The 24588-nt window shown below is 36.5% G+C and overlaps 2 protein-coding genes across 2 annotated transcripts; both read left to right on the top strand.

Annotated features, from left to right (window-relative positions):
• Positions 1 to 10224: 10224 nt before the first annotated feature.
• On the top strand, positions 10225 to 13836 carry LOC141672630 (uncharacterized). The gene is made up of 2 exons (XM_074479281.1): positions 10225 to 10367; positions 12491 to 13836. The coding sequence occupies exon 2, from the start codon at positions 12503 to 12505 to the stop codon at positions 13460 to 13462; it is 960 nt and encodes a 319-aa protein (XP_074335382.1). The 5' UTR covers positions 10225 to 10367; positions 12491 to 12502; the 3' UTR covers positions 13463 to 13836.
• Positions 13837 to 19005: 5169 nt separating this feature from the next.
• LOC141674971 (uncharacterized) lies at positions 19006 to 19964 on the top strand. Its single transcript, XM_074481673.1, has 2 exons — positions 19006 to 19587; positions 19809 to 19964. The coding sequence occupies exons 1-2, from the start codon at positions 19006 to 19008 to the stop codon at positions 19962 to 19964; spliced, it is 738 nt and encodes a 245-aa protein (XP_074337774.1).
• The last annotated feature ends 4624 nt before the right edge of the window (positions 19965 to 24588 follow it).

Below are 24588 nucleotides of genomic sequence, written 5' to 3'. Positions count from 1 at the left end.
TAATTCCTGGAGGTTGATTATGTGCTATCTGTCGCAATGCGCCAAGCACAACGTCCCCACATCTGTTGCTGTCTTCAGGAAGATTTTTCAGTTCAAAAACAGCCCTGATAAAAGTCCGGGTTGGGTTTCTATCAACCAGCGCACCACTATCCCCCATATCGTGAATGGGAAGTCCATCCCTGACAACAACTTGGGTTGGAAGAAAGATTTTTTGTTTGTTATTTGGGAAGGTGGAGATTGGGGCTCCCTGTTTCGATCATCCTTTGGGCTGGCCGTGGACGGGAGCCCAAATGACATAACTTTGTCTGAGGAGGAGGCTAGAGGTTTCAACCTCCTTACGCAAGACAACGGCACTTCCCATTGTTGGGACCTTATCCGGGAGACCGTCCTGGTAGAACGCGGCCTTTCGCCCGTTAATAAGAAAAGTAAGTTCCCTTTCTTATCTCCTTTATTTCCTGCACTTTTATTTCATTGATTTTCAACTGACTTTGTTTGTTGCAGTGGCTGAGAAGATTGAGGAGGCTACCAAGCCGAAGGACCTAGAGACAACCAGGATGAAGAGGGCTGGGAAGGTCTTTAAAGACCCTCGACTTGGTGATCGCTTCCCTGAGTTCCTCCTTCAGGCAATGGAGCCAAGCGAGGAAGGCCCCAGCCAAGTTTTGCGCACCAAGCAGAGGCCAGGGGCCTATTTTCAACCTGCCTGGGGGATCCGGGGCAAGGACTCTATCGTGGGCAGCACGGCGCTGTCCAAGGAATGGTCTAAGCATTCCATCTCCCCGGTGGACTATCAAGATTTTGTCCTTCAACAGGACTTAGAGGGGAATGAGCTATTTGGAGCCCAGGCTCTGGCGACGGTACGTCCTTTACTTATGCTCTTCTTACTTATTTTTCCACGTTTCTTTTCTGAACTTTCGCTGTTTCTCTTGCAGGCTAATGCCCATTTCCAGGGGGCAATCCACCAAGCTAAAGCTTGGAAGGTTGGCCTGGAAGATGCCAACAAGAAGTTGGAAGAGGCCAACCAAAAAATAGAGGCCCTTGAAGCTCAACTGGCCTCTTCCACTTCTGACCTAGAGACGGCCCGGGCCGAAAATGTCATTCTGAAGGCGCAGAAGGACAAAGCCTTTGATGGCTGGATGGACACCCAAGAATTCAAGGACTTGATGGTGGAGCATGATGCCCTTCTTCACCCAGTTAGCTATAAAGAGGGCTGGGATGCTGCTGTGGAGGCCATCCAGGATGAGTTTCCCGAGGTCCTTGAGCAGTCTCCCTTTCCTTGCCCTGTGCGGGTTCCAGAACTTGGAGGGGTTACTGAGAAGCTTGCTGTTATGATCAAGGACGGAGAGGAGGAAGATGCTTTCGAAGAGGAGTTTGAGCCTGTCGCTAAGAAGGCCAGGGTGGAAGAGCCTCCAAAAGCAACGCCTCAACAGCCAGCATCTCCTGCAGAGGGAACTTCTACAGGGACTTCGGAGGGGACAACCGAGACGTCCGAAGGAACGACCGAGACTTCCGAGGAGACTTCAGATAGTGGTTCTGAGGAATCTCAGCCTTCCAAGGCCTAACTTTTTGTATATCTTCTATTTGAACTTCATTCATATCTAAACTTGTCACCCTTCGGGGTTATATTTCATATGTTGCTTTTCTTCTTTCTGTTTTAACTTTACAATCTTAATACGCATTTGAACTTTAAACATCCTTAGATAGAAATAATTTCAAACTCTTTAATATGAAGTCTGGTTTTCCAAAACCTTACACAACATGGGTTCGACCCTAATCAACAATAACTAGACAATGTAAATTCTACTGGAATATAAAATCCTACGCAAGCAAAGCTTCATGGTGCTTTTAAACCTACTTGTCAATGACAAGTGAGAATCGTACTTCACCTATCTTACACGTAGTAAACCTTCAGGTTTTGTGCGTGCCAGGTCCTCGGGACTTCAAAACCTTCCATAATTTCCAGCTTGTAGGTTCCTCTACCCTGAACGCTCTTGACTCTGTACGGCCCTTCCCAATTCGGGGCAAGCTTTCCTTTCTGTCCAACACCAGAAGCCTCTATTTTTCTCAAGACTAGATCTCCTTGTTTAAAAAATCTCTCTTTAACCCTTAGGTTGTAATAGAATGAAGCCTTTTTCTGATATTCTACTATCTTTGCATGTGCCTCATCTCGCACTTCATCAATTAGATTCAGGGCTAACCTCTACCCTTCATCATTTTCTACAGCATTGAAAGTCTGAATCCTTGGAGAGGAATGCGATATCTCCACGAGAACTACTGCTTCTGCCCTATATGCCAACATGAAAGGAGTTGCTCCTGTCGTGACTCTACAGGTAGTCCTATAGGCCCATAATATTGGAAGTATCTCATCCACCCAATTATTTCTTGACTTCTCGATCCTCTTTTTTAGTCCATCCAGGATTATCCGATTTGCTACCTCTGCTTGCCCATTGGCTTGCGGGTGAGCCACAGAGGTGAATCGTAACTCAATTTCATTTTCTTCACAATACTTCTTGAATTCCTCATTGTTGAATTGTGTTCCATTGTCAGTGACGAGGATACGGGGAATTCCATATCGGCACATAATGTTTTCCCACAGGAATTGTGCAACCTGCTTAGTTGTGATTTTGGCCAAGGGTTTGGCTTCGATCCACTTGGTGAAATAATCAATGGCTACAATCAGAAATTTCCTTTGTGCCGTGGCCATAGGAAAAGGCCCTAGAATATCCATCCCCCACATGGCAAAGGGAATAGGCGAGTTGATAGAGGTCAGCATCTCGGGGGGTTGTCTAACAACTGGTGCATGCTTCTGACAGCGATCACACTTCTTCACATATTCTTTGGCATCGGCCATCATTTCTGGCCAATAGAAGCCTAAACGAGTTATCTTATGAGCCAAGGCCCTGCCCCCCAAGTGTTGTCCACAAATACCTTCATGCACTTCTTCAAGAGCCAAGCGTGCCTCATCGGGCCTGAGACACCTCAAGTAGGGAACCACGAAAGATCTTTTGTAAAGAATCCCATCTATCAAAGAGTACCTTAGTGCCCGAATAGTTAACTTCCGTGCTTCAGTTGCATCACTTGGCAACCAACCGGTCTGAATGTGAGCCTTGATGGGATCAATCCATGACGTCCCCAAGCCTATGGGAGCCAGCAGCTTAACATCTATGCTTCGTGTCTTCAAAACACGGAAGTACACACTTCCTGAACTTTCTTCAATCTCAGACGAAGCGAACTTTGATAGCGCATCTGCCTTAACATTTTCTTCCCTTGGAATGTGTTCAACATGGCACTCATTAAATTGGGTCATCACAGCCCTTACTAGGCGGACATACTTAGCCATCGTATCATCCCTTGCCTCAAATTCTCCCTTTACCTGGGATATGATCAGCTTCGAGTCTCCACGGACCTTTAAGTTTTTGACTCTAAGTGTCCCAGCTAGACCAAGGCCAGCTATCAGGGCTTCATACTTTGCCTCATTATTTGTGGTTGGAAAATCTAGCTTCATCGCATACTCAATTAAGAACCCATCAGGACTTTGCAAAACCAACCCTGCTCCACTGGAATTTGTTTTTGATGCTCCATCAAAATAGAGAACCCAATATTCTTTATCCTTGTCATTCTTCCCCCTGTCCCCATTGTCGACTCCCTTGTCTTGAGGTATGGTATCTTCCTGCCCCCCGACTTCTTGGTTGGGTATGGTACATTCCACCACGAAGTCAGCTAGTGCCTGGGCTTTTATAGCCGTACGTGGCTTATACTTGAGATCAAACTCTCCCAAATCTATTGCCCACTTAATCAGTCTCCCACTTGCCTTGGGACTGTGAATGATATTTCTCAGTGGCTGATTTGTTAGCACTTCAATCTGGTGAGCTTGAAAATAAGGACGCAGCTTTCTTGAAGCCATTACCAAGGCTAAAGCGAATTTCTCTATAGTTGAATAATTCAACTCAGCACCATGCAAAATTTTGCTAACATAGTATACGGGTTTCTGGACTTTCAGTTCTTCCTTAACCAACACCGCGCTCAAGGCGCTCTCTGAAACAGCCAAGTACAAGAATAAAATTTCACTCAGAACTGGCTTGGCCAACAACGGGGCCTGGGCCATATACTTCTTTAACTCTTCAAATGCCTTCTGGTTTTCCTCATTCCATACAAAATCTTTGATGCTCTTTAGCGATTTGAAGAATGACAAACACTTTTCCCCCGACTTGGAGATGAATCGTCCTAGCGCAGCAACCCTTCCTGTAAGCTTCTGAACATCCTTAACAATTTTTGGTGGTTCCATGTCCAGGATCGCCTTTATCTTATCCGGGTTAGCCTCAATTCCCCTCTTTGAGACCATCAGTCCCAAGAATTTTCCAGATCCTACTCCGAAAGCACACTTCGTCGGATTCAACATCATCTTGTGGTACCTCAGGACCTCAAAAGCTTCCCTTAAATGGGCTATATGATCAGTCTTTACTAGACTCTTGACTAACATGTCATCAACATAGACTTCCATAGTCTTACCAATAAGATCCTTAAAAATTCTATTCACCAACCTTTGATAGGTGGCTCCTGCATTCTTGAGACCAAACGCCATAACAAGATAACAATAAACACCAAAGTCAGTGATAAATGATACCTTTGGAATGTCATCCTTATGCATTTTGATCTGGTTGTATCCGCTAAACCCATCCATGAAACTCAGCATCTCATGTCCAGCGGTGGCATCAATCAAAGTATCAATTCTAGGCAGCGGAAAACAGTCTTTGGGGCATGCATCATTCAGATCGGTGAAGTCTATACACATCCTCCACTTTCCATTAGCCTTCTTCACCATTACAGGGTTTGCTAACCACTCCGGAAATTGAATCTCCTCAATGAAACCAGCCTCTAAGAGCTTTTCCACTTCCTGCTTTATAGCCTCTTGTCTTTCCGGGGCAAAATTTCTTTTCTTTTGTTTCACTGTCTTCCGGCTTGGATCTACGTTTAGCTTGTGAGTAATTAACTCCGGGTCTATGCCTGGCATATCAGCTGCTGACCATGCAAACACATCACTATTTTCTTGCAAAAATTTCACTAACTTTCCTCTAAGGGGCTCCTCTAATGTGGCTCCAATGAAAGTCGTCCTCTCAGGATTTTCGGGGTCTAAAGGAACCGAAACCAATTCTTCTGCTGGCCTTCCTCTATTCTCATCATTTTCTCGAACATCCATATCTTCAATAGAAAGAACTTGCCCCCCCCCCCCCGACTCCATCTGCCCTCAAAGAGGCCACATAACAGCTTCTAGCCATTTTTTGATCTCCTCTCTCTTCTCCAATCCCGTTTCGGGTGGGAAACTTCATGACTGAATGGTAGGAAGAGGGGACAGCCTTGAAGGCATGTATCCCTGTTCTCCCCATGATAGCATTATAAGTTGAACTAGCCTTTACCATCACGAAATCCAGCATCTGCGTTGCTTGCCTTGGCTCCGTACCTATGGTGGTTGGCAATTTGATTATCCCTTCCACAGGACATTCTACTCCAGCAAATCCATATATCGGCATGTCGGTTGGTGTTAACTGGGAGTCGTTATACCCCATCCTTAGAAAGGTGTCGTGGAGCAAGATATCCACAGAAGCACCATTATCCACAAGGACCCTCTTAACCGGGATATTTCCTATTATTGGTGTTATGACCAGCGGGTCGTCATGGGGAAACTTCACACCCTCTAGGTCGGAATCATCAAAAGCCAATGTTACTTCCGTCCTGGCCCTCTTCGGGGCTTCTCCAACAATATGCATAACCTCTCTAGTATATGCCTTTCTGGAATTTTTGGAAAATCCAGCAGCAGTTGGACCTCCAAAGATTGTGTTTATCACAGGCCCTCGAGGTCTCGGCCCTCCATAAATGGTGTTTATAACTGGTCCTCTAGGCTGGGGGTTTCGCCCCTGATCGTCTTGGTCCCTCCTACGATCCTCAAAGTTCTTCCTTCCATTATTATTCCTATCCCCTCCTTCTCCAGTATATTTGTTCAATCTTCCTTTTCGAATGAGGAACTCAATTTCATCTTTCAATTGCCTACACTCATCGGTGTCATGGCCAACATCTTTGTGAAACCTGCAATACTTGCTCTTATCTAGCTTGGCGGGATCAGCCTTCAAGGGCTTAGGCCAGCGAACATCTCTGTCTTTCTCAATCTCCATCAAAATCTGACTTCTAGGAGCATTAAGCTTAGCGTATTCAGTGAACTTTTGCCCAGGTCCTCCCTTCTTGGGGGTTGAATCAGGGTTTTGCTCGGTTCTAGGATATTTGTCCTTTGCAATATATTCCAAATCAGTTTTTCGCTTCTTGCCTCCAGTGGGCTCATTACTTACTATGGTCTTCCTCATGCTTTCTTCAACCTTGATATACTTCCCTGCTCTCTCTTGTAGTTGCAACATGTTTTCAGGGGGACGTTTGGCCAAGGACATCTTGAAAAACTCATCCCTGGTTCCTTGTTGTAGTGCTATCATGGCTACCTTATCATCAAGGTCTGGGACTTTTAAAGCCTCCTTTGTAAAACGATTCAGGTAATCTCTCAAGGATTCCTTAGCTCCCTGCACAAGACTCATAAGGGATGCTGAACTTTTCTCATGGACTCTTCCACTGATGAATTGCTTAATAAAAGCCTGACTTAATTCTCTGAACGATCCAATAGAATTTGGGGGCAGGCGACTGTACCATCTTTGAGCCATACCCGACAGGGTTTGAGGGAAGGCCCGACACTTTATAGCATCATTCACGGGTTGCAGCAGCAGTGCATTAGAGAATGTCCTAACATGATTAGCGGGGTCTCCCGTGCCATCATAGGCTTTGATAGTGGGCATCTTGAATTTCCTTGAGATATGGGCATTCATTATCTCTTCTGTGAAGGGTGGAGTTGGATCATCAGGATCTCCAAGGGGAAGGAGATTGCTTGGATCAGTTCTTGGGACAACAACCCTTCTTCTTACCGGACCATCCAGGTCTATGACAGGAGGAGGATTTCTCCCCCTAGGAGATATCTGGGGTCTGGTGGCCTGGTGAGCCTCCAAATCACGCCTCAGCCTTTGGATTTCAGCCTCATGAGCCCTGATCCTTTCCTGCACTTCTTGGGGATTCGCCCCTGGGGTGCTTTGGGGGCGTTGCCTTCCATCGGCCATTGGCTCTTTTCCAGGACGCCTCCTTCTCGGGGCCACTTCATCATCCGAAGATTCGGAGTCTCTCTCAGTATAAGGACCAGAAAATTCCCGATCCTCAGGAATAGGACCCAAACCTCGTATATAGGGGGGTGACTGCCCTCGTGCTTCGCCTCGCCCAGCATATCTGCTTCCTCCAACCTCAGGGCGAAGGGGCATCCCATAAGGGGGGTTAGTAGTAACAACAGTTGAATATTCATACCCGACGGGTCGAGAATTCATAGGTATATGTACTTGTTGAACTTGAGGATTCGTACCTTGAATAGTCGAGGGAGTTGTCCCTTGTGGCTGAGGTTGAGTTGCCCCTGTCTGGGCTTCCCCCTGAGTAGATGCATAAGTTGAATGGGGAGGAACCTCCACGGTTGATGAAATCACCTGGGTTGTCTCTGATGGTGTTCCTTCCTCTAGAGCTCCAATTGTTCTCCGTGTTCTCGCCATGGTTGTTGTTGCGTTTTTTCTCACAGACGGCGCCAAATGTTATGGATAAAAAACTAAGGTTATTACTTGCTGTATTTAATACTAAGATTCGGGAGCTCAAGGCCTTTAATGGCTGCTATCGTGTTTCGTGACTCAATCTGCCTTTACGAGATGCCTACGTATCTCTGTGAATTAGAGAATCAAGCCAAAAAACGTAGTTCTGATTGGTGGGGGTGAGACCCCTTATATAGATGTTGGGAGTCCTTGAATTGGACTTGGTATAGGAGACTTGGTGGGCAAGTCTCATAATTAGAATGGATTTTGGAGTCCTAGATAGTAGGAAACTGATTCCTTATCCTTTTAGGTCCCCTTGAGGCTAATCTCCAAGGATTTATATCCTTATCGGGACTCTTTTCAACATCTGATTTGTCCCTTATTAATTAATTACGAAATTAATTAATAATCAGGGCTTTTGGGCCTTTTTTATTCCATCAGGCCTGATCTGGTCCATCAGGCTTAACCTTTCTGGTCTGAGTATCATATATCTTTTTATTGGGCCTAGCAGCCCACAGCTTGTACAATTAATGCAGTATTATACAAGCATAATTTATTTATCCCTATCATAATCATTTCAAAATATTATTATTAAGTAGAAATTAAGGTTCGATTGTCAATTAATATTAATATCAACTTTAGGTAGGATTGCCAATTAATATAAATATCAACTTAATATCATTGCATTACATGAGTTAATAGCTAACTTATTATAATACAATATTAAAAAGTAATTTCGATATGAAAATATGAAAAATCATTAAAAGATCTCGAAACATATAAGTTGCAACATCTTCAAGTTTTTCATTGAAATCTGTGCTATATCATACCGGAACGTGTTATAATTTGTAGTTCGGTTAACCTCTTATTTTGATTATCTTTTTTTTTTCAAATAATCAGAGTCGTTAAATTCAAATATTAAAAAAATACACTCCAAAAATTCTCAGATTCGAATCTCGTAAACAACAAATATTTATATTATTATTTATAAAGATACATATAAGTTCTCATATTTGAATCCCTTTAACAACAAACATTTATATTATTTATAAATATAATATAAGTTTTCAAGTTCGAATCTCACCCACCAATAATAAACATTTACATTATTATCTATAAATGAAATCTCATCAATCATATACTATTTATATTATTTGAATCTAATTTGAAATTATAGAAATTATATATTTATTGGTTAATATTTATATATTTTCATAATTATATAATTATTATTTTAATATTTAAATATTTGTATATAATTTTAATAAAATTGTACAAAACAGATATGAAAATATATAAATATTAACCAATAAATATCCTCAACTAGTTAGTTTAATATGTAAAGATATGTTAAGGCCCACACTTCCATGAGGAGTAAATTAGAGACGGGTGGCCGTATTTTACATCGATTTTCAAAATAGTTGCCAAATTTTCAAATTTTCAAAATTTTAAAATAATGGCCAACTTTTTGTTCCACCTTTAAAAAAATAGTTGTGGCCAACTCCCGTTAAGTCTTCACCGTTAAATAATATATTTAAAACGTAAATTACATAATGGTGGCTATTCTTCGTACTTATTTTTAAAATAGTGGTTAATTTTTTTATAAATTATTGAAATCTTTTTTCACCTTTTAAGAGAATGGTTTCGTCAAATGGCAACACGGACTCATATCTTTATCGTCACAAAAAATATATGATATCGCTAAATAAATAGGTACAAAAACAACTTAAATAATTATCAGTTTTTTCACTTCTTCTAATTTAATCAAATACCCGACTTCTATGTTTTTTCAACCTCCTCACACAAAAATATGAATAAAAAACTTAGCAAAAATATAGAGAAGAGTATTCACCCATTGAAAAAACTTATAACCAAAATTATAATGATTTATTAATCGACACCTAGTATTAAGATCAATCTAGGAAAACTCTTTAAAACTCTTCCTACAATGAAAATTTAAAAATGTCATTATTTAAAAAATTTAAAAATGTAGCCACTATTTTAAAAATATGTGTGAAGTACGGCCAACGGTATGCAATTTACACTTTAAATATATTAGTTAAGGAGAAGACTTAACGGGAGTTGACGGCGACCATTTTTTTCAAAAGAAGAAAGAAAAGTTGGCCACTATTTTGAAATTTTGAAAATTTGAACACTATTTTAAAAATCAGTGTAAAATATGGTCAACACTTTGTCATTTATTCTTATTTTTCTATAAAATAAAATAAATTAAATTTATCTGTCAATATCTTTAAAATTTAACTCAAAATAAATTACTATTTACTCCAAATTATCCTAGTTTTTTTTTTTGACTAATTTTGGCTTATAGCCTTACAAATGAGTATCTGTTCTCAACAATTCTCGGGGTGAGGCAGGATCGAACCCAGGATCTGGAACGACAGAGGATAAACCCTTTACCACTTGAGCTATCCAAGCGTGATCCCAAATTATCCTAGCTTAAATGTGTATAATCTTTGTAATTATGTCACCATTATGCCTCTACTCTTACAAAAATGAAAATAAACCTATAGATACAAAATACAACCTATACATACAAAAAACAACTCCTAGAGAGTCACGATACTACATACAACAACGTGGACACCAAGAACACGAAAACATCTCCTTACTTATCGCCACTCCCTTCCTCTTTATTTAATTTTCAATCCTTTTTTACCCATTTTCTCCCCCTCATTCTACAATTCGATTTTTTCCCAGGTAAAATTTTCTTTTTTCTTGACTTTTTTTCACATGGGGTCTTTTGATTTTTCATTTTTTCTTGATTTTTTGATTTGAAAGATGAAATTTGAGTGATTTGGCATGTGGGGTTGGTGTTTCTTGATTAAAGTTTGAGTCTTTATGCATGATTTTGATTAAAGTTTGAGTCTTTATGTGTAATTCTTGATTAAAGATCGAGTCTTGTTTAAAGTTTGAATCTTTATGATTTGATTTGTGTTGTTGTGTGAAATTTGGATTTAATTTTGGTTGAGTTGTGGTTATAATGCTAAGTTTGGATGAATGATGATTTGTGCAGGGCAATAAATGTGTGATCTTTGGATATGTATTTTGATCATTTTTCTTGAATTTCAGTTTTAGAATCTGGTTTTTTGTTTAAATTGTTTTTGCTTTATGTGCATTTGGTTAGTTGAATTTGCATCATGTATGATCTTTTACGATGTACTACAATTTGTATTCGCAAGTTTATTGAAGGTGCTTCATCTTATCAAAATGAATGATATTCAATTTTATGATCTTGCTTACATTTGTTACCTTATGATTAGGTTAATTAAAAATCTAAAGTAATTGAATCAGGAATGTAATTACAGTGTTCCGCAGGAATGTGTTAATTTTTTTCATGGTCCATAATGTTTATGATTGCATAATTGAAGTAAGATATTGTTCCGCAAGAATGTGTTATTTTCGTGGTCAATAATGTTTACGATTGCATAATTGATGTAAGATATTGTTCTTTGGAAAAGTCACCCCGAATGTGTGAAGTTAAAGTATGCTAGGAGCATGAGATAGGCTCTCAATGTGCTTGCTTTAAAAAGATTCTTACTTTGTTGCTTCTGTGTTTAGTTTATTAAATTTATATTATATTTACATGGATTGATGGGTTTGTTATTTAGCTATAGCCAATCAATAAATAAGTTTTATCTTACTTCTGGTACAAGTTGGTTACTTGGTTCTTTAATCCTTCACAACTTATAAAGCAAGATTGGTTTTCTTAGTTATTTTACAAAAATCCAAATTCCAATTAATTTGTTGATGTTGATTAAATTAAACTTTGTTAATCGGCTTTATTCTTAAATTGTTTTATAGCTAGTACAACTTCTGTTATAAAACTAGTTTATTTTTATTTTTTTGGGCTACTTTTGGTCATTTAGGTCTGCATCAATGATCTTTTGGGAAGTTTTGCATATGCTTTAAGTTTTCTACTCTTATTTTCTGGCCTATGTTGTCTATTTTAAATGTAAGGTGCATTGAATGTCTCATATTGTTACTGTAACTTGATGACTGAGGTGAATAGTAGGTATAACCAGAAAGTAGAAAGAGAGCAATGTAGGAATGCTGTGAGAATTAGTGTTGGTGTAATCTGTACACTGAAAGCATCTTGTTATGATGAACTGAAAACATAAATTTCTTTAATCTAAATTATAGGAGATACTATTGTGTGGAGAACCACATTGTTCTTTAGAAAAGGTTGCCAGAAAGTGTTAAAGGGGTGAGGCTCAGGTACGCCCAGAGCATATGAATGACTCTAAATATCACTGTCTTAGAAGGATACTTGCATGGTTACCCGTGTTTTTAATTCGGGTAAACAGTGCACGTCTGTATTTCCTAGTTCTAAGAGTCCAAGGCTATATGGATTTGTGTACAATATGTTTTTCTAAATCATTTAGGCTAGTTTCCTCGCTTCTGTAGTGGTAATACTAACCCGTTTTTTTTCATCTATTTAATTGTAATGTCATATGACTATGGCTTCTGATAGATATATTATTATTTATTTTTTTGTTTTCTTAGGCTAATTATGGTTGAATGTTATGTGTAATCAGAGTAGAGTTCCCTTTTAGGCTTATGGTTCATCCTGGTAGGGTGGTGTTGTCCTGTTATTGACAGGAAATATGTCTTCTATCTCAAACTATGAATGTAATGTAAATTGAAAGGATACAAAGTAGGACAAATTGTTACATTGCATTGTGACCACATCTACAAACCCTTAATGCTATTTACTTAATTTTGTGAGCCAATCTGTTTAAAATAACTCAGTTGTTTGTATATATAGTATATAACATAAATCTTTCCCTAACTGTCCTTACTTTATTTGTTTCATGTGTCAGGTGTTATTTATAATGGCAAAGGTTAACAGTGTCAGCGGAAATTCTGGCTCCCGGCGTAATAGAAACACATCATGTTCATTGAGGTCATGCTGTCCAAATGGTTCGAAAGACGTCAATAAGAAGAAGCAAATTACTGCAACAGAGAAGAAAGAATGGGGTGATGCGGTTTGTTCAGTTTGTCTCGAATACCCTCACAATGCAGTTCTTCTCCTTTGTTCCTCCTACCACAAAGGTTGTCGCCCTTATATGTGCTCAACTAGCTGTCGATATTCTAACTGTCTGGACCAATACAAGAAGGCCTATACTAAAGTGAACTTCACCGAGAGTTCGTTTCCTTTGCATAGGTCAATAGATGAATCAAACTTGACCTTAGGTCTAGATTGGTCCGAAGAGAAGCGGGAAATATCTGAGCTTTTATGCCCACTTTGTCGGGGGCAGGTGAAAGGTTGGACTGTTGTTGAACCAGCTCGCAAATATCTAAACAAGAAGAAAAGGGCCTGCATGGAAGATAAATGCTCATTTGTTGGAAGTTACAAGGAACTAAGGAAGCATGTAAGGGCAGAACATCCGTCCGCACGGCCACGAGAAGTCGACCCTTTACTTGCAGAAAAGTGGAAAAAGCTAGAGAACGAGAGAGAGCAGAGTGATGTGATGAGCACAATCAGGTCATCCATGCCAGGTGCAATTATAAGGGGTGACTATGTAATTGAGGGTAACCATCGTGGCTCTATCAGGTTTGGATCATTGCGTGGAGAGGAGGATGATGATTCTGATCTTGATGAATTTCTTGAGGATGATTATTCTTCATTTGACGAGATATATCCTTCTCGTCCTGTGGCTTCATCTGGACGCTTCAACAATTCTAGCAGGCGTGTTGGTCACCGTCCCAGCAGAATGTTGTTGGAGGTTTCAAGGAGGCAGCGAAGGCGTGGAGCTAGTAGTGAAAACCAAACCTACGCAGATTGGGATTAGTAGGTGAGCAACAAACCAGTTGATTGTTCCCCCTCCTTAAATATCTTGAAGCAGCACACACCGTCTATTTTCTTCAATGTAGTCTAGTTACAAGATCGATAACGGGGTAAGTACCAGTTCTTATGATTTAGTTGCTATGACATCTAGTTATTTAAAGTCTCTCCATTGTGCCTTAGCATTAGTTATTTGAAAGAAGATAGTTTAGTGTCATTACACTCATTGTTTTTTCATCTTTCCCCTCCCCCAGGGAGATCATTGTTGAAACAGTAAATACATTTCGATATTGACTTTCTGATCTTGTATCCTGTAACTATTATTTTCTCTGTTTTAACATTATAAGTGGGCTATGTTTACATGAATTCATGCACCTGGTTGATTTTCAAATTTTAACCAGCTAGTGTTTAATTACGGAAGTTCATGAGTTCGAATTTTAAAAGTTCAAATTTGATAAGGTAGATTACGAATTTATCAATATCGATGAACAGTTGAATTTGATAAGGTAGATCATGAATTTATCGACATCGATGAATAGTTATCTAAGAGCTCGCCGTAAATACATTTTCATTTTAAATCGAAACAAATTAGTCCATATATCTTGTTTGTGGGGGAATTGAATTTTATTTGAATTTCTGAATTTGATCAAATAATATATCCCGATAGTTAAAAGAATTTGGACTTGAATACGAATTTCATTTAAAATTTTACATATTCAATTAGTAGTATTAATTTGAGGATTAAAGTTTGAAACCTTTTTTCATTTGAATTGTGCTGTATGAAATTTGGATTTACTGAATGGTTATGTTGTGGATATAACGATAAGTTTGGAGGAATGATAAAAAAAAATTGACAGATGGAGGAATGATAACTTGTACGATAATTATTTTGACCATTTATTATTTAAATATAAGTTTTAGAATCTGGTTTTTGTTTAAATTATTTACCGCTTTCGGTGCATTTTGTTAGTTAAAACATAAGTGTCCGTTTGGGAAATTTTGAAATAAGTAACTTATAACTTAAAATGAATAATTGACTTACAAGTGATAAGTAGATGAATACTTATAAATTACATAAGTGTTTGGATAATTTTATTTATAAGTCAGATTTTTTTTACTTAAATTAATCAAAATAACTAATTTTTAAATATTATTATCTTATTTCGTGAATTTTATATTAGATTAACATTTAAAAATATATTTTTTAAAATTTACGTTAAAAAAAGGCGAAAAATCAAAATAAGATGAGAAAAAGTACGTCGTTATTAACATTCAACTTATTAGCTTATAAGTTAAAAATCTGAATTATAAATTGGGTCGACAAACACTGGTCGATAAGTACTTACTGGCTAATATGTTAATAAGCAACTTATATTGTGGTGGCAAACATGCCCTAAGTTTAAATTACGTTAGTTGTATAAAGAGACTTCGTGCCCGTTTGAGAAATCTTAAAATAATTAATTTATGACTTAAATTGAATAAGAGACTTATTAGTGATAAGTAGGTGGATACTTATAAGTTAAATAAGTGTTTGGGTAAATGTCAGAATATTTTTTACTTAATTGAGCTAAAATAAATAAATTTTAAATATAATTATCTTGATTCGTAAATTTTAAATTAGAAAGACATGTAAAAATATAAATTTTAAAACAAAATTTAATAAAAAAAGTGAAAAATCAAAATGAGTTGAGAAAAAGTACTTTGTTACTAACATTCAACTTATCAGCTTATAAGTTGTAAATTCAACTTATAAGTTGGGTCGACAAACACTCTTCGATAAGTACTTATTACCTTATAAAATAAGTAACTTATTTTTTTAAGCCAAACAAGCCCTTAGAACAACTCTAACATTGTAATTTATATGAGATCCTAAATTAAAATTCAAATAATGGTATAAGATAGAGCTCCAACAATATTTTAATGCTTCTTTAAATACTTAGCATCTTCCACTCATGTTTTGTGTATAAGTAACTAGTGATTACTTATCTTGAATTTTAATAATTAAAAATTCTTTTATCTCTCCTTCTTCATTGCAAATGCATAACTTAAGTTTAAATATTATAAAATAAATATTTTTGAGATATGCATAACTTGAGTTTAAATATAATAAAATAAATCTTTTTAACATAAAATATTGTTAAAGTTGACATAAAATAAGATATCCTAAAATATTATGATTCATTTTTATAATAACATGTGGAAATCAGATTTCTACATACCTATTACATGAACAAATACTGCTTTTATATAAGCACTATACAATTGTATCAACTCTAACACTCAGAGCATCTCCAATGGGATTGGATTATAATGGTTGGCTAAATTGGACTCGTAAAAAATTATGTAAAATTTGTTGAATTTGTAAGACATTTTGCTTCAATGGTTTTACTATGTTGGTTGGCTATAATTTAAAAATAGTACGTTATTAATATTTTAGATTGTTATAAATAGAATATTTCACTTTAATATGGTAATAACTAATGTGTAATTTTCTTACAGGCCTGTAGTGGATGGACAAACATAAAATAAGATATCCTAAAATATTATGATTCATTTTTATAATAACATGTGGAAATCAGATTTCTACATACCTATTACATGAACAAATACTGCTTTTATATAAGCACTATACAATTGTATCAACTCTAACACTCAGAGCATCTCCAATGGGATTGGATTATAATGGTTGGCTAAATTGGACTCGTAAGAAATTATGTAAAATTTGTTGAATTTGTAAGACATTTTGCTTCAATGGTTTTACTATGTTGGTTGGCTATAATTTAAAAATAGTACGTTATTAATATTTTAGATTGTTATAAATAGAATATTTCACTTTAATATGGTAATAACTAATGTGTAATTTTCTTACAGGCTTGTAGTGGATGGACAAATATAGTCATCAATAGGAGCTTGTTTATAATTATAGCCAAGGGGTTGGTATGGTTGGAGTGTGACATTTTGAAGAGATTGACTATATTTTTTATTTTTGGTATACCAACTCAGTTTTTAGCTAAGAGTTCTTCATAATTGGAGATGCTCTTAATACGAGATATACTAAATTAACTACATATTCCTGGACGAAATCAATTAATATCAATCATATCAATTAACTCCTAAAAAACTCAATATCATATACACCCTCCATCAAGCTGATGCATGGAGATTCCATGTGCTCAGCTTGCAAACTAACTTGTTAAAAACTTCTCTTGCTAATATGCTAGGAACGTAAACAATATACAGCTCTTTCGCTTCGATCTTTTCATTGATAAAGTATTTATCCACTTCTACATGCTTGGTCCTGTCACAGTGGACAAGATTTTGTGTGATGTTGACTGCTGATTTACTGTCAAAGTACAATTTTTAAGGCTCAGTTTGCTGAAGCTTTAATTCTGCAAAAATTCATTTGATCCATGGCAGTTCACATATTCCCTTAGCATGACCTCTCAGTTTTCTTCAGCACTACTGCGAGCTACCACGGGTTGCATTTTGGGTTGAATTGTTGGGTTTAACCCCAACAATTCTCCCCTTCAACCCAATATGATTTCATGCACAACCGAATTAACGGTCACCATCAAGCCATCGACATCGATCATCCAATACCTCCCCTCGAACAATAACCCCTCCTTCTAGTACAAAAAGATTTCTCTTATCTTTTCGACCTTTGAGTATCTCTAAATCTCCTTTAGTGACTTTCAACATATTGTTCTTCATCATAACAGTATATCCCAAATCAACTAATTTACCCAACGAAATCAGATTTCGATTTAACTCCGGTATGTATCTTACTTGAGTTAACTTCTGAACACGACCGTTGTGACGTTTCATTGTTACCTCACCAATGCCAGCAACCTTTACCGTTTTACCGTTCGGTAAAGTTACAATCTTTTCCTCACACTTTTTATAGGACGAGAACCACTCCCTCCTACCACATATGTGATGAGAACATCCCGAGTCAAGCACCCATTCTTCTTTTGATCCCTTCTCTTCTTGAACCAAAAGAACATCTTCATCAGCTTCTACAAGCGAAACACTACCCCCTCGATTTTTCTTCAACTCTCTCAAGTCTTCTCTTGCCTTTGGACACATAAATTGTATATGACCCAATTCCTCACAATAAAAACACCTGATATTAGGTTTATGTTTCTTAGCATACTTCTTTTCCGTATCACGCGCACGTACCACAAATGCACTTCCATCAAATGTGTCACTCGATTCTTGTTTCATCAATCTTTCGGCCTCCAGAAGAACAACAATAGTCTCATCCAAATCTAACTTCATTTTCCCAACCAATAAATAAGTCATCACAGTATTATACTTCTTCGGTAGAGACACTAGTAGTAGAACAGCTTTGTCCTCATCTTTTAATTTTTCATCCAAATTATTTAGCTGGTTGATTAAGCCATTAAAACGATTCAGATGATCTCTTAAATCTCCGTCTTCTTCCATCTTGAGCCCAAACAAATCTTTCTTGAGAAACAGCTTGTTGGCCAAAGACTTTGAGTGATAAGTCTTCGTTAACTTCTCCCACAAATTCTTGGGATTGTCCTCTTCAAGAACATCATACTTGATGTCCGGTGCAAGGGCCAACCGGATCGTTGATGCTGCACGTAACTTCATGTCTCCCCACTTTGTATCATCAACTTCAGCAGGCTTCTTCCCTCCGAGAGTCGTATATAACCCTCGTTGAATTAACAGATCTTTTATCGTACTTTGCCACAAGGTAAAATTATTTCTTCCATTAAACAATTCAATTTCAAATCCCCCAACCTTCTCCATCATGAACCTTGGCTCTTGATACCAATTGTTAGGGGGAACACACACAAGTATAGAACCAAACAAACAATGCAAAACACACATTCAATATATGACGCGGAAAAACCCACGTCCCAACTTGTATTATTAATCAAAACAATTATCAATAATACAATCAATCTCACCAAACGGTATTCACTCAAGCGATACTTAAGTTAAACAATACTCAAGCATACATCAAAACAATAACATGACTATGTATATATAGCCATCACAAACTTAGTCAACAAGACATACCTAATCTGATTACAATAATAATTGTCTACTCATACAATTATTACTCATTCCCATTATAATAATAATTGTCAACACATACAATTATTACCCAACTCAATTATGATAATAATTGTCTACCTATACAATTATTACCCAATTCAATTATGTTTTCTATCACCAAGACCATACTACCTATTGGGTTTAACCCCAACATTGTTGTCCGTAGCCGAGAAACGAACTGCAAAAGAAGCCTGTGAGTCTGTTAAAACTATGTGTTTGAGAGCAGATCGAGTCAAAACGGCAAAGATTCAAACTCTCAAGGCATAGTTCGAAGCACTGTATATGAAGGAAACATAGCATCTCGATGACTTTTGTATGAAACTAAATGGATTAGTTGCGAATATAAGAGCTCTTGGAGGATAGGTTGAGGAGTCGTACGTCGTAAAGAAATTGTTACGAGCTATCCCGAGCAAATTTTTGCAGATAACCTCCACCATTGAACAAATCGGGAATCTAGAGATCATGACCGTTGAAGAGACTCTTGGATCTCTAAAAGCTCACGAGGAGCGTTTGCGAGGTCAGGTTGAGACCAGTGGAAGCCAACTTCTATTAATTGAGGAAGAATGGGCTAAAAGGGAAAGAGAGGAAGGGAAAATCCTAATGACAAGAGAAGAATGGCTGAAGCGTACCACAAAAGGAGGAACGGACATGTCATCCGGGCAAATGTATCGATATAACAAAGAGGCTGGACGTGGAGGACGTAAGAAGTTTGATAAGAGTAGGGTAAGATGCTTCAATTGTCAAGGACACGGATATTACGGAGCGGAGTGTAAAAAATCAAGGCGAGAGAGAGAACATAAAGAAGTGGTAAACATCACTCAGATGCAAGACGAAGAATCTGCTCTTTTAATTGCTGAAAGAATAAAAGAAAATGATAATAAAGCTCTGTTGATCAATGAAGAAAATGTATCACCAAAGTTACGTCAGAATAGTGAAGGTATGCAGATGAGTTCGAATATGTGGTACCTAGATAATGGAGCTAACAATCATATGACGAGACAATTGTCGAAATTTCGAGAATTAGATGAAGGTGTAAAGGGTAAGGTTAGATTCTGAGATGGTTCAACTGTGCTCATCAAAGGAAAAGGAACGATTGTGATGAAGTGTAAGAATGGAGATGAGAAACTCCTAAATGATGTTTACTATATTCCTATGTTTTGCAACAATATTATCAGTCTTGGACAGCTGGCTAAGAAGGTAACCGGGTGGTTTTAAATGGCGCATATTAGTGGGTTTACGATAAATGTGGTAAACTGATCATGAAGGTGAAGAAGTCCATGAATCGTCTATACAAGATCATTGTCGAAAGTAGGAGCTCAGAATGTTTGCTGACAAAGTCTGATGAGAATGCTTGGTTGTGGCATGCTCGACTTGGGCATGTCAAATTCAACGCACTAAAGATGATGATATTAGTTTATTGATATATTTTCTTGCTTTCTCTTTTATCTTTCTTTCTCTCTTTCTCGTGATCTATAGTGGGAATAACTCTATGCACATTTGTATGCCTTCTTTATTTTTTTATTTGGTGCTTTAGGCATTTTGGGCTTACGATGGATCCTTTTAGTTTTTTGGTGCTCTAGGCACATTAGTCATTCGCGTGATTCAGTTTTTGATTTGATTATGGTGTTGGTTTGATGTTAGAATTGAACACAGTTTTGATGGTTAGATGTTAATATAGTTTGTTAGTTTAATTTTAATAGGGCTTGGATTCAATTCTTAATTTAGATTGGATTTGGAAATGGTTGAGATTAGGTCAGTTATTTGGTTTGGGTTTAGATTTGGATTCAATTTGTTTGTAGTTTTGGTATTATTTTTTACGGTTGCAAATTTCTTTTATTTTTTTGAGGTTGTTATGAATTGTTATCGAATAACATGAATGGTTTTTTTTTGGTGATTGGATTTCTTATTAACTCTTATTTTAGTTTGGATACACTTGAATTACTCTATTTTCTCTTGTGTTGATGCGTCGTTGGGCGATTTCTCTTATATTATTGCGCTTTATATTCTCTTGGAAGTTTTTAATGTTTTGGATTTGATGACTCTATTTTTGGATTCATTTGGATACTCTTATTTTCTCTGGTGCACTTGCAACTTTTCTCTGGTGCACTTGCAACTTTGCATTGTTGATTACGCGACTCCATTTCTTATTTGGCAAAATCTCGATTCATTATCATGAGTTTGAATCTCTTGTTTTCTCTATTGCATTTGCAGCGTTGGATCTTGATTATGCGACTCCGTTTCTTATTTGAAAAATTCTCGATTCACCATCATGATTTTGAGGGAGAATGTTAACATATATATTGTTTTTATTATTAAATAATTTCATTATTATAATAATTTTATTGTTATTATATTTTACTATATTACTGTTTGGTTATTAGTTATATAAGACCCATTTTAATTATAATCGAGAACAAATTTACTATAATAAAACACTATTTTTTTCTTTTCTCTGTCAAAGCTCGGTTTATGTACAGACTCGGATTTGAATCCTCTCTTCCTTATTTATTTAATCTAAATATTGATATTTATATTGATATTGGTTAACATCTGTACTCTTTGGGAAACATGAATCTTTATCGAGATAGGTAATTACTTGAATTTGATAGATAATATAAATATTGATATTATTAGTATCGATAAATTTAAGTCTAGTGACAAACACCAAGTCATTTTGTAATCTCAGTCATAATTTATGAACTTCGCATTTGTTACATGTTCTCAAGATCCATTATCTCATTTGCTTCGAAATAAAGACACGTGCAGATGTTCCTTGCAACAAAATGAACCAGCTCATGAAGTACGAAGTTGATTAAACAACTTTTAACCGACACTGGTCATAAATATAATAAAATTGTTAGTACTAGTAGCCAGGGTTACAGATTTCGGAAATCGGAATTATTCGGTTGAGGTATCGATTTACGATTTATCGGACGATTTTAAAAAAATCGGATGATTTATCGGCGATTTATTGAAAATCGGTCAAATCGGACAAATATTTTTGACCGATTTTTGAGCGATTTATCAGCGATTTTTGAAAAAACGGCCGATTTCTATAAAAGAGCCAGTAGCATGTTTAATCTCTTTTCTTTAATTACCTTGTTTGCATTTTGTCCATCACATCTTTGTCCTATTCCCCAACTTTTTCCCTCTGTGTTTAAGATGTACTCCCTTCGTAACTTTCAATTGTTTACATTTTTGGAGAGTGTCCGACACGCATTTTAAGGTGCATATAAAGTATAGTTCTGTAATTTTTTTTTTAGATTTTTTTTTTTGAATAAAAATTAAAACATTCGACTTTTATTCAGAAAAAGAAAATTGTAAAAATAAGTAACATAACTATACTTTTATGCACCTTAAAATGCGTGTCGGACACTTCCCCAGAAATGTAAACAATTGGAAGGGACTGAGGAGTAATACCATCTTCGTAAAAGTTGTCAAGAGTAGTTTAGTTCAAGATGTGGTATCCGATTGAAATTAGAATTTGAATTAGAGTGGTACGGAGATCACATATCATATTTGATGTTATGTATTTAATTGAGTGTTATAATAAATAATTTTAATTTAAAATATGTTAGGTCAATAATTTTAATATAATTAAATATATTAATTTTATTATTATTTGAATATATTTTAAGTTCATAGATTTGTTTTAGTACTAAATAACTATATTTAATTTCTTAAATAAAAATAAAATATTAAAATAAAAGTTGATACACATATTACTGTCTCATACCCTCCTCCTTACTTGGAAAAACTATATCTTGGGGTTATTAAATACGATAAAATATGTTGCAACAACCGACGTAATTCCAACCTATACGAAAGTAAGATAAACAGACTCTAATCTGTGCTAATTAACAAGAATAGTATGGATAGATAAAATTTAACATTACCATACAATTTACTGTATTTATATTTTATATATATCAAGAAACAGATGGTGGTGTAATAAGCAAGCAACTATTATTGTTCGGTAACTGAATTTGTTGAATCTGTAAACCACCAAGTGGGGACCCACCAGCTCTCCTCTTCCACAAGCTCCCTCCTTCATCACGGCGGTGACACGTCAGCTTCACCACCGGCAAAGGAGGGTCCAGCTCAGCCAAGTTCAAAGGAACAACCAGACCACAATGATCAGACTTGGTCCTTCTATGATGATCATGACTAGCTTCTTTTTTCGGTCTCGTACAATAATTCTTCTTAATCTCCTCGATGTGGGACTTGGGCTGACACGTTCTAGCACACGTGGTAGTGTTACTATTTGTTGTAATGAGCAGGTTTCTGCCTGAGAACATTTTCTTGAGCTGCGTGTATCGAATTTTTCCGGTAGCATGTGTAGTAGGGTTGATCTTGTTCTTGTTGTTGTTATTGTGTCGTTTGATTTGGCCCATGCAGCTCACTTTCGGTGAAGAAGGCTCATTTTTCTTGTGACACGACGATGTTTCCGCGACATCTCTCGTTGATGTTCTACACAATAATGGCAAAAATGCTGTGGTTGTGGTGGTTGTGAATGTAGAGTTTGTAGCAGTAGTAGAAGATGTGCTGAGGTTTCTGTGGTGGTGGATTTGATTGTATGATCCATTTCTTCGCATTGTGGCTAAGTCTTTTGTTAAGCGACTCGGGTTCTTGACAGATGATTGTTGTAGTTGTTGCGGATTTATATAAACAGTTTTTGGGGAATAGGACAGGGGAGAATGGAGGATAGGTTGGTGTGTTTTGAGAGTAGGGGGCTGATTGATGAGGGGATTATAAAGGAGATGGAAAATGAGTTGGACAAGTCAACTACTGAACTGGTCCTACTGTAGAAATTAAGAAAATTTAAACCTATTTTATTAAAAAAAGTGTGTTTTTAATATTTACGTATTTTGTCGATGAGAAAAACCGAACTTGTAATCGTTAATCCTCGATAAATACGATGAAATTAATTAATATTCAGCGAGAAAATCAAACCCCGATAATTACCTATTTCGGAAAAACAAATTTTCTAGTGTAACATGCTAAGAATCCGTGCATGATGAGTTCTCAAAATTTTATTGGTGGGGTGATTATTAATAATGATGGACCCCGTACATGCACAAAAATTTCCACCAATAAAATTTTGACAACTCATCAAGCACAGATTCTTAGCATGTGCCCTTGGACACATACTAGAAAAACCGTTATTAAAAATGAAATTATTGGAAACAAATAATAACGGTCACTTGGCTAGCTCACCATAGTGTGTAAAGATTGATACTATTTCAAATGGGATGAGTCAATAGTATATCTGTAGACTTGGTTGGTTTTGGAGACTCCGTTTTCCATACAGTTGTACTCGCTTTGTTTTTCCGTAATAGTCGTTTGACTTGTCTGCACTGATTTTTAAGTGATTTGACTGGATAGTTAAAATAATAATTTATAATTTTTTTATATTAATATATATAACTTATACTTTTATTTATAAAAAAAATAAGAATAATAATTTTTATTATAAGATTAATGTATCCTGAGATGTGTGCATAAAATTGACGGACAGTTAAAATAAAATAGAGGGAGTAGGACCTAGATGTGCCATAAATATTATAAGTATCAATTGTGGGAAATAATATTTGATTTTGTTGAAGACTATTTCTTCCAAGTAATGAAAATAATGGTCAAATATTTTGTCCTCTTGGATAACGTGGAATTAAGAACTATTTTATGCAACAAGTAACGATTGTTTAAGCCTATATTACATTTTCTTATTAGATTGGTTTGTTGATCTTTACAATGCAATAATTTCGAATTTCAAATCATGCTCGATTTAGATTTTTTTTGACTAATATTATTTATAGACTTATAAATAAGTATCTATTCTCAATAATTCTCGGGTGCGGCAGAGTCGAACCCAGAACCTGAGACGATAGAGAATAAGTTTTTTACCATCGGAGCTATCCAATCGTGCTCGATTTAGATTACATTAGTGTAAGGTTAACACATTTTTAGCATTTACAACGAGTTGTTACTCTAATTCTCCGGCCACCAAGAATTTTAGATTAAATTTATAGAGGTTCCGTTTGGACT

This window comes from Apium graveolens, chromosome 7 (assembly GCF_009905375.1).
Source record: "Apium graveolens cultivar Ventura chromosome 7, ASM990537v1, whole genome shotgun sequence".
NCBI lineage: Eukaryota > Viridiplantae > Streptophyta > Magnoliopsida > Apiales > Apiaceae > Apium > Apium graveolens.
The sequence above is the reverse complement of the archived record's forward strand: the minus strand, read 5'-3'. Positions and strand labels throughout refer to the sequence as shown.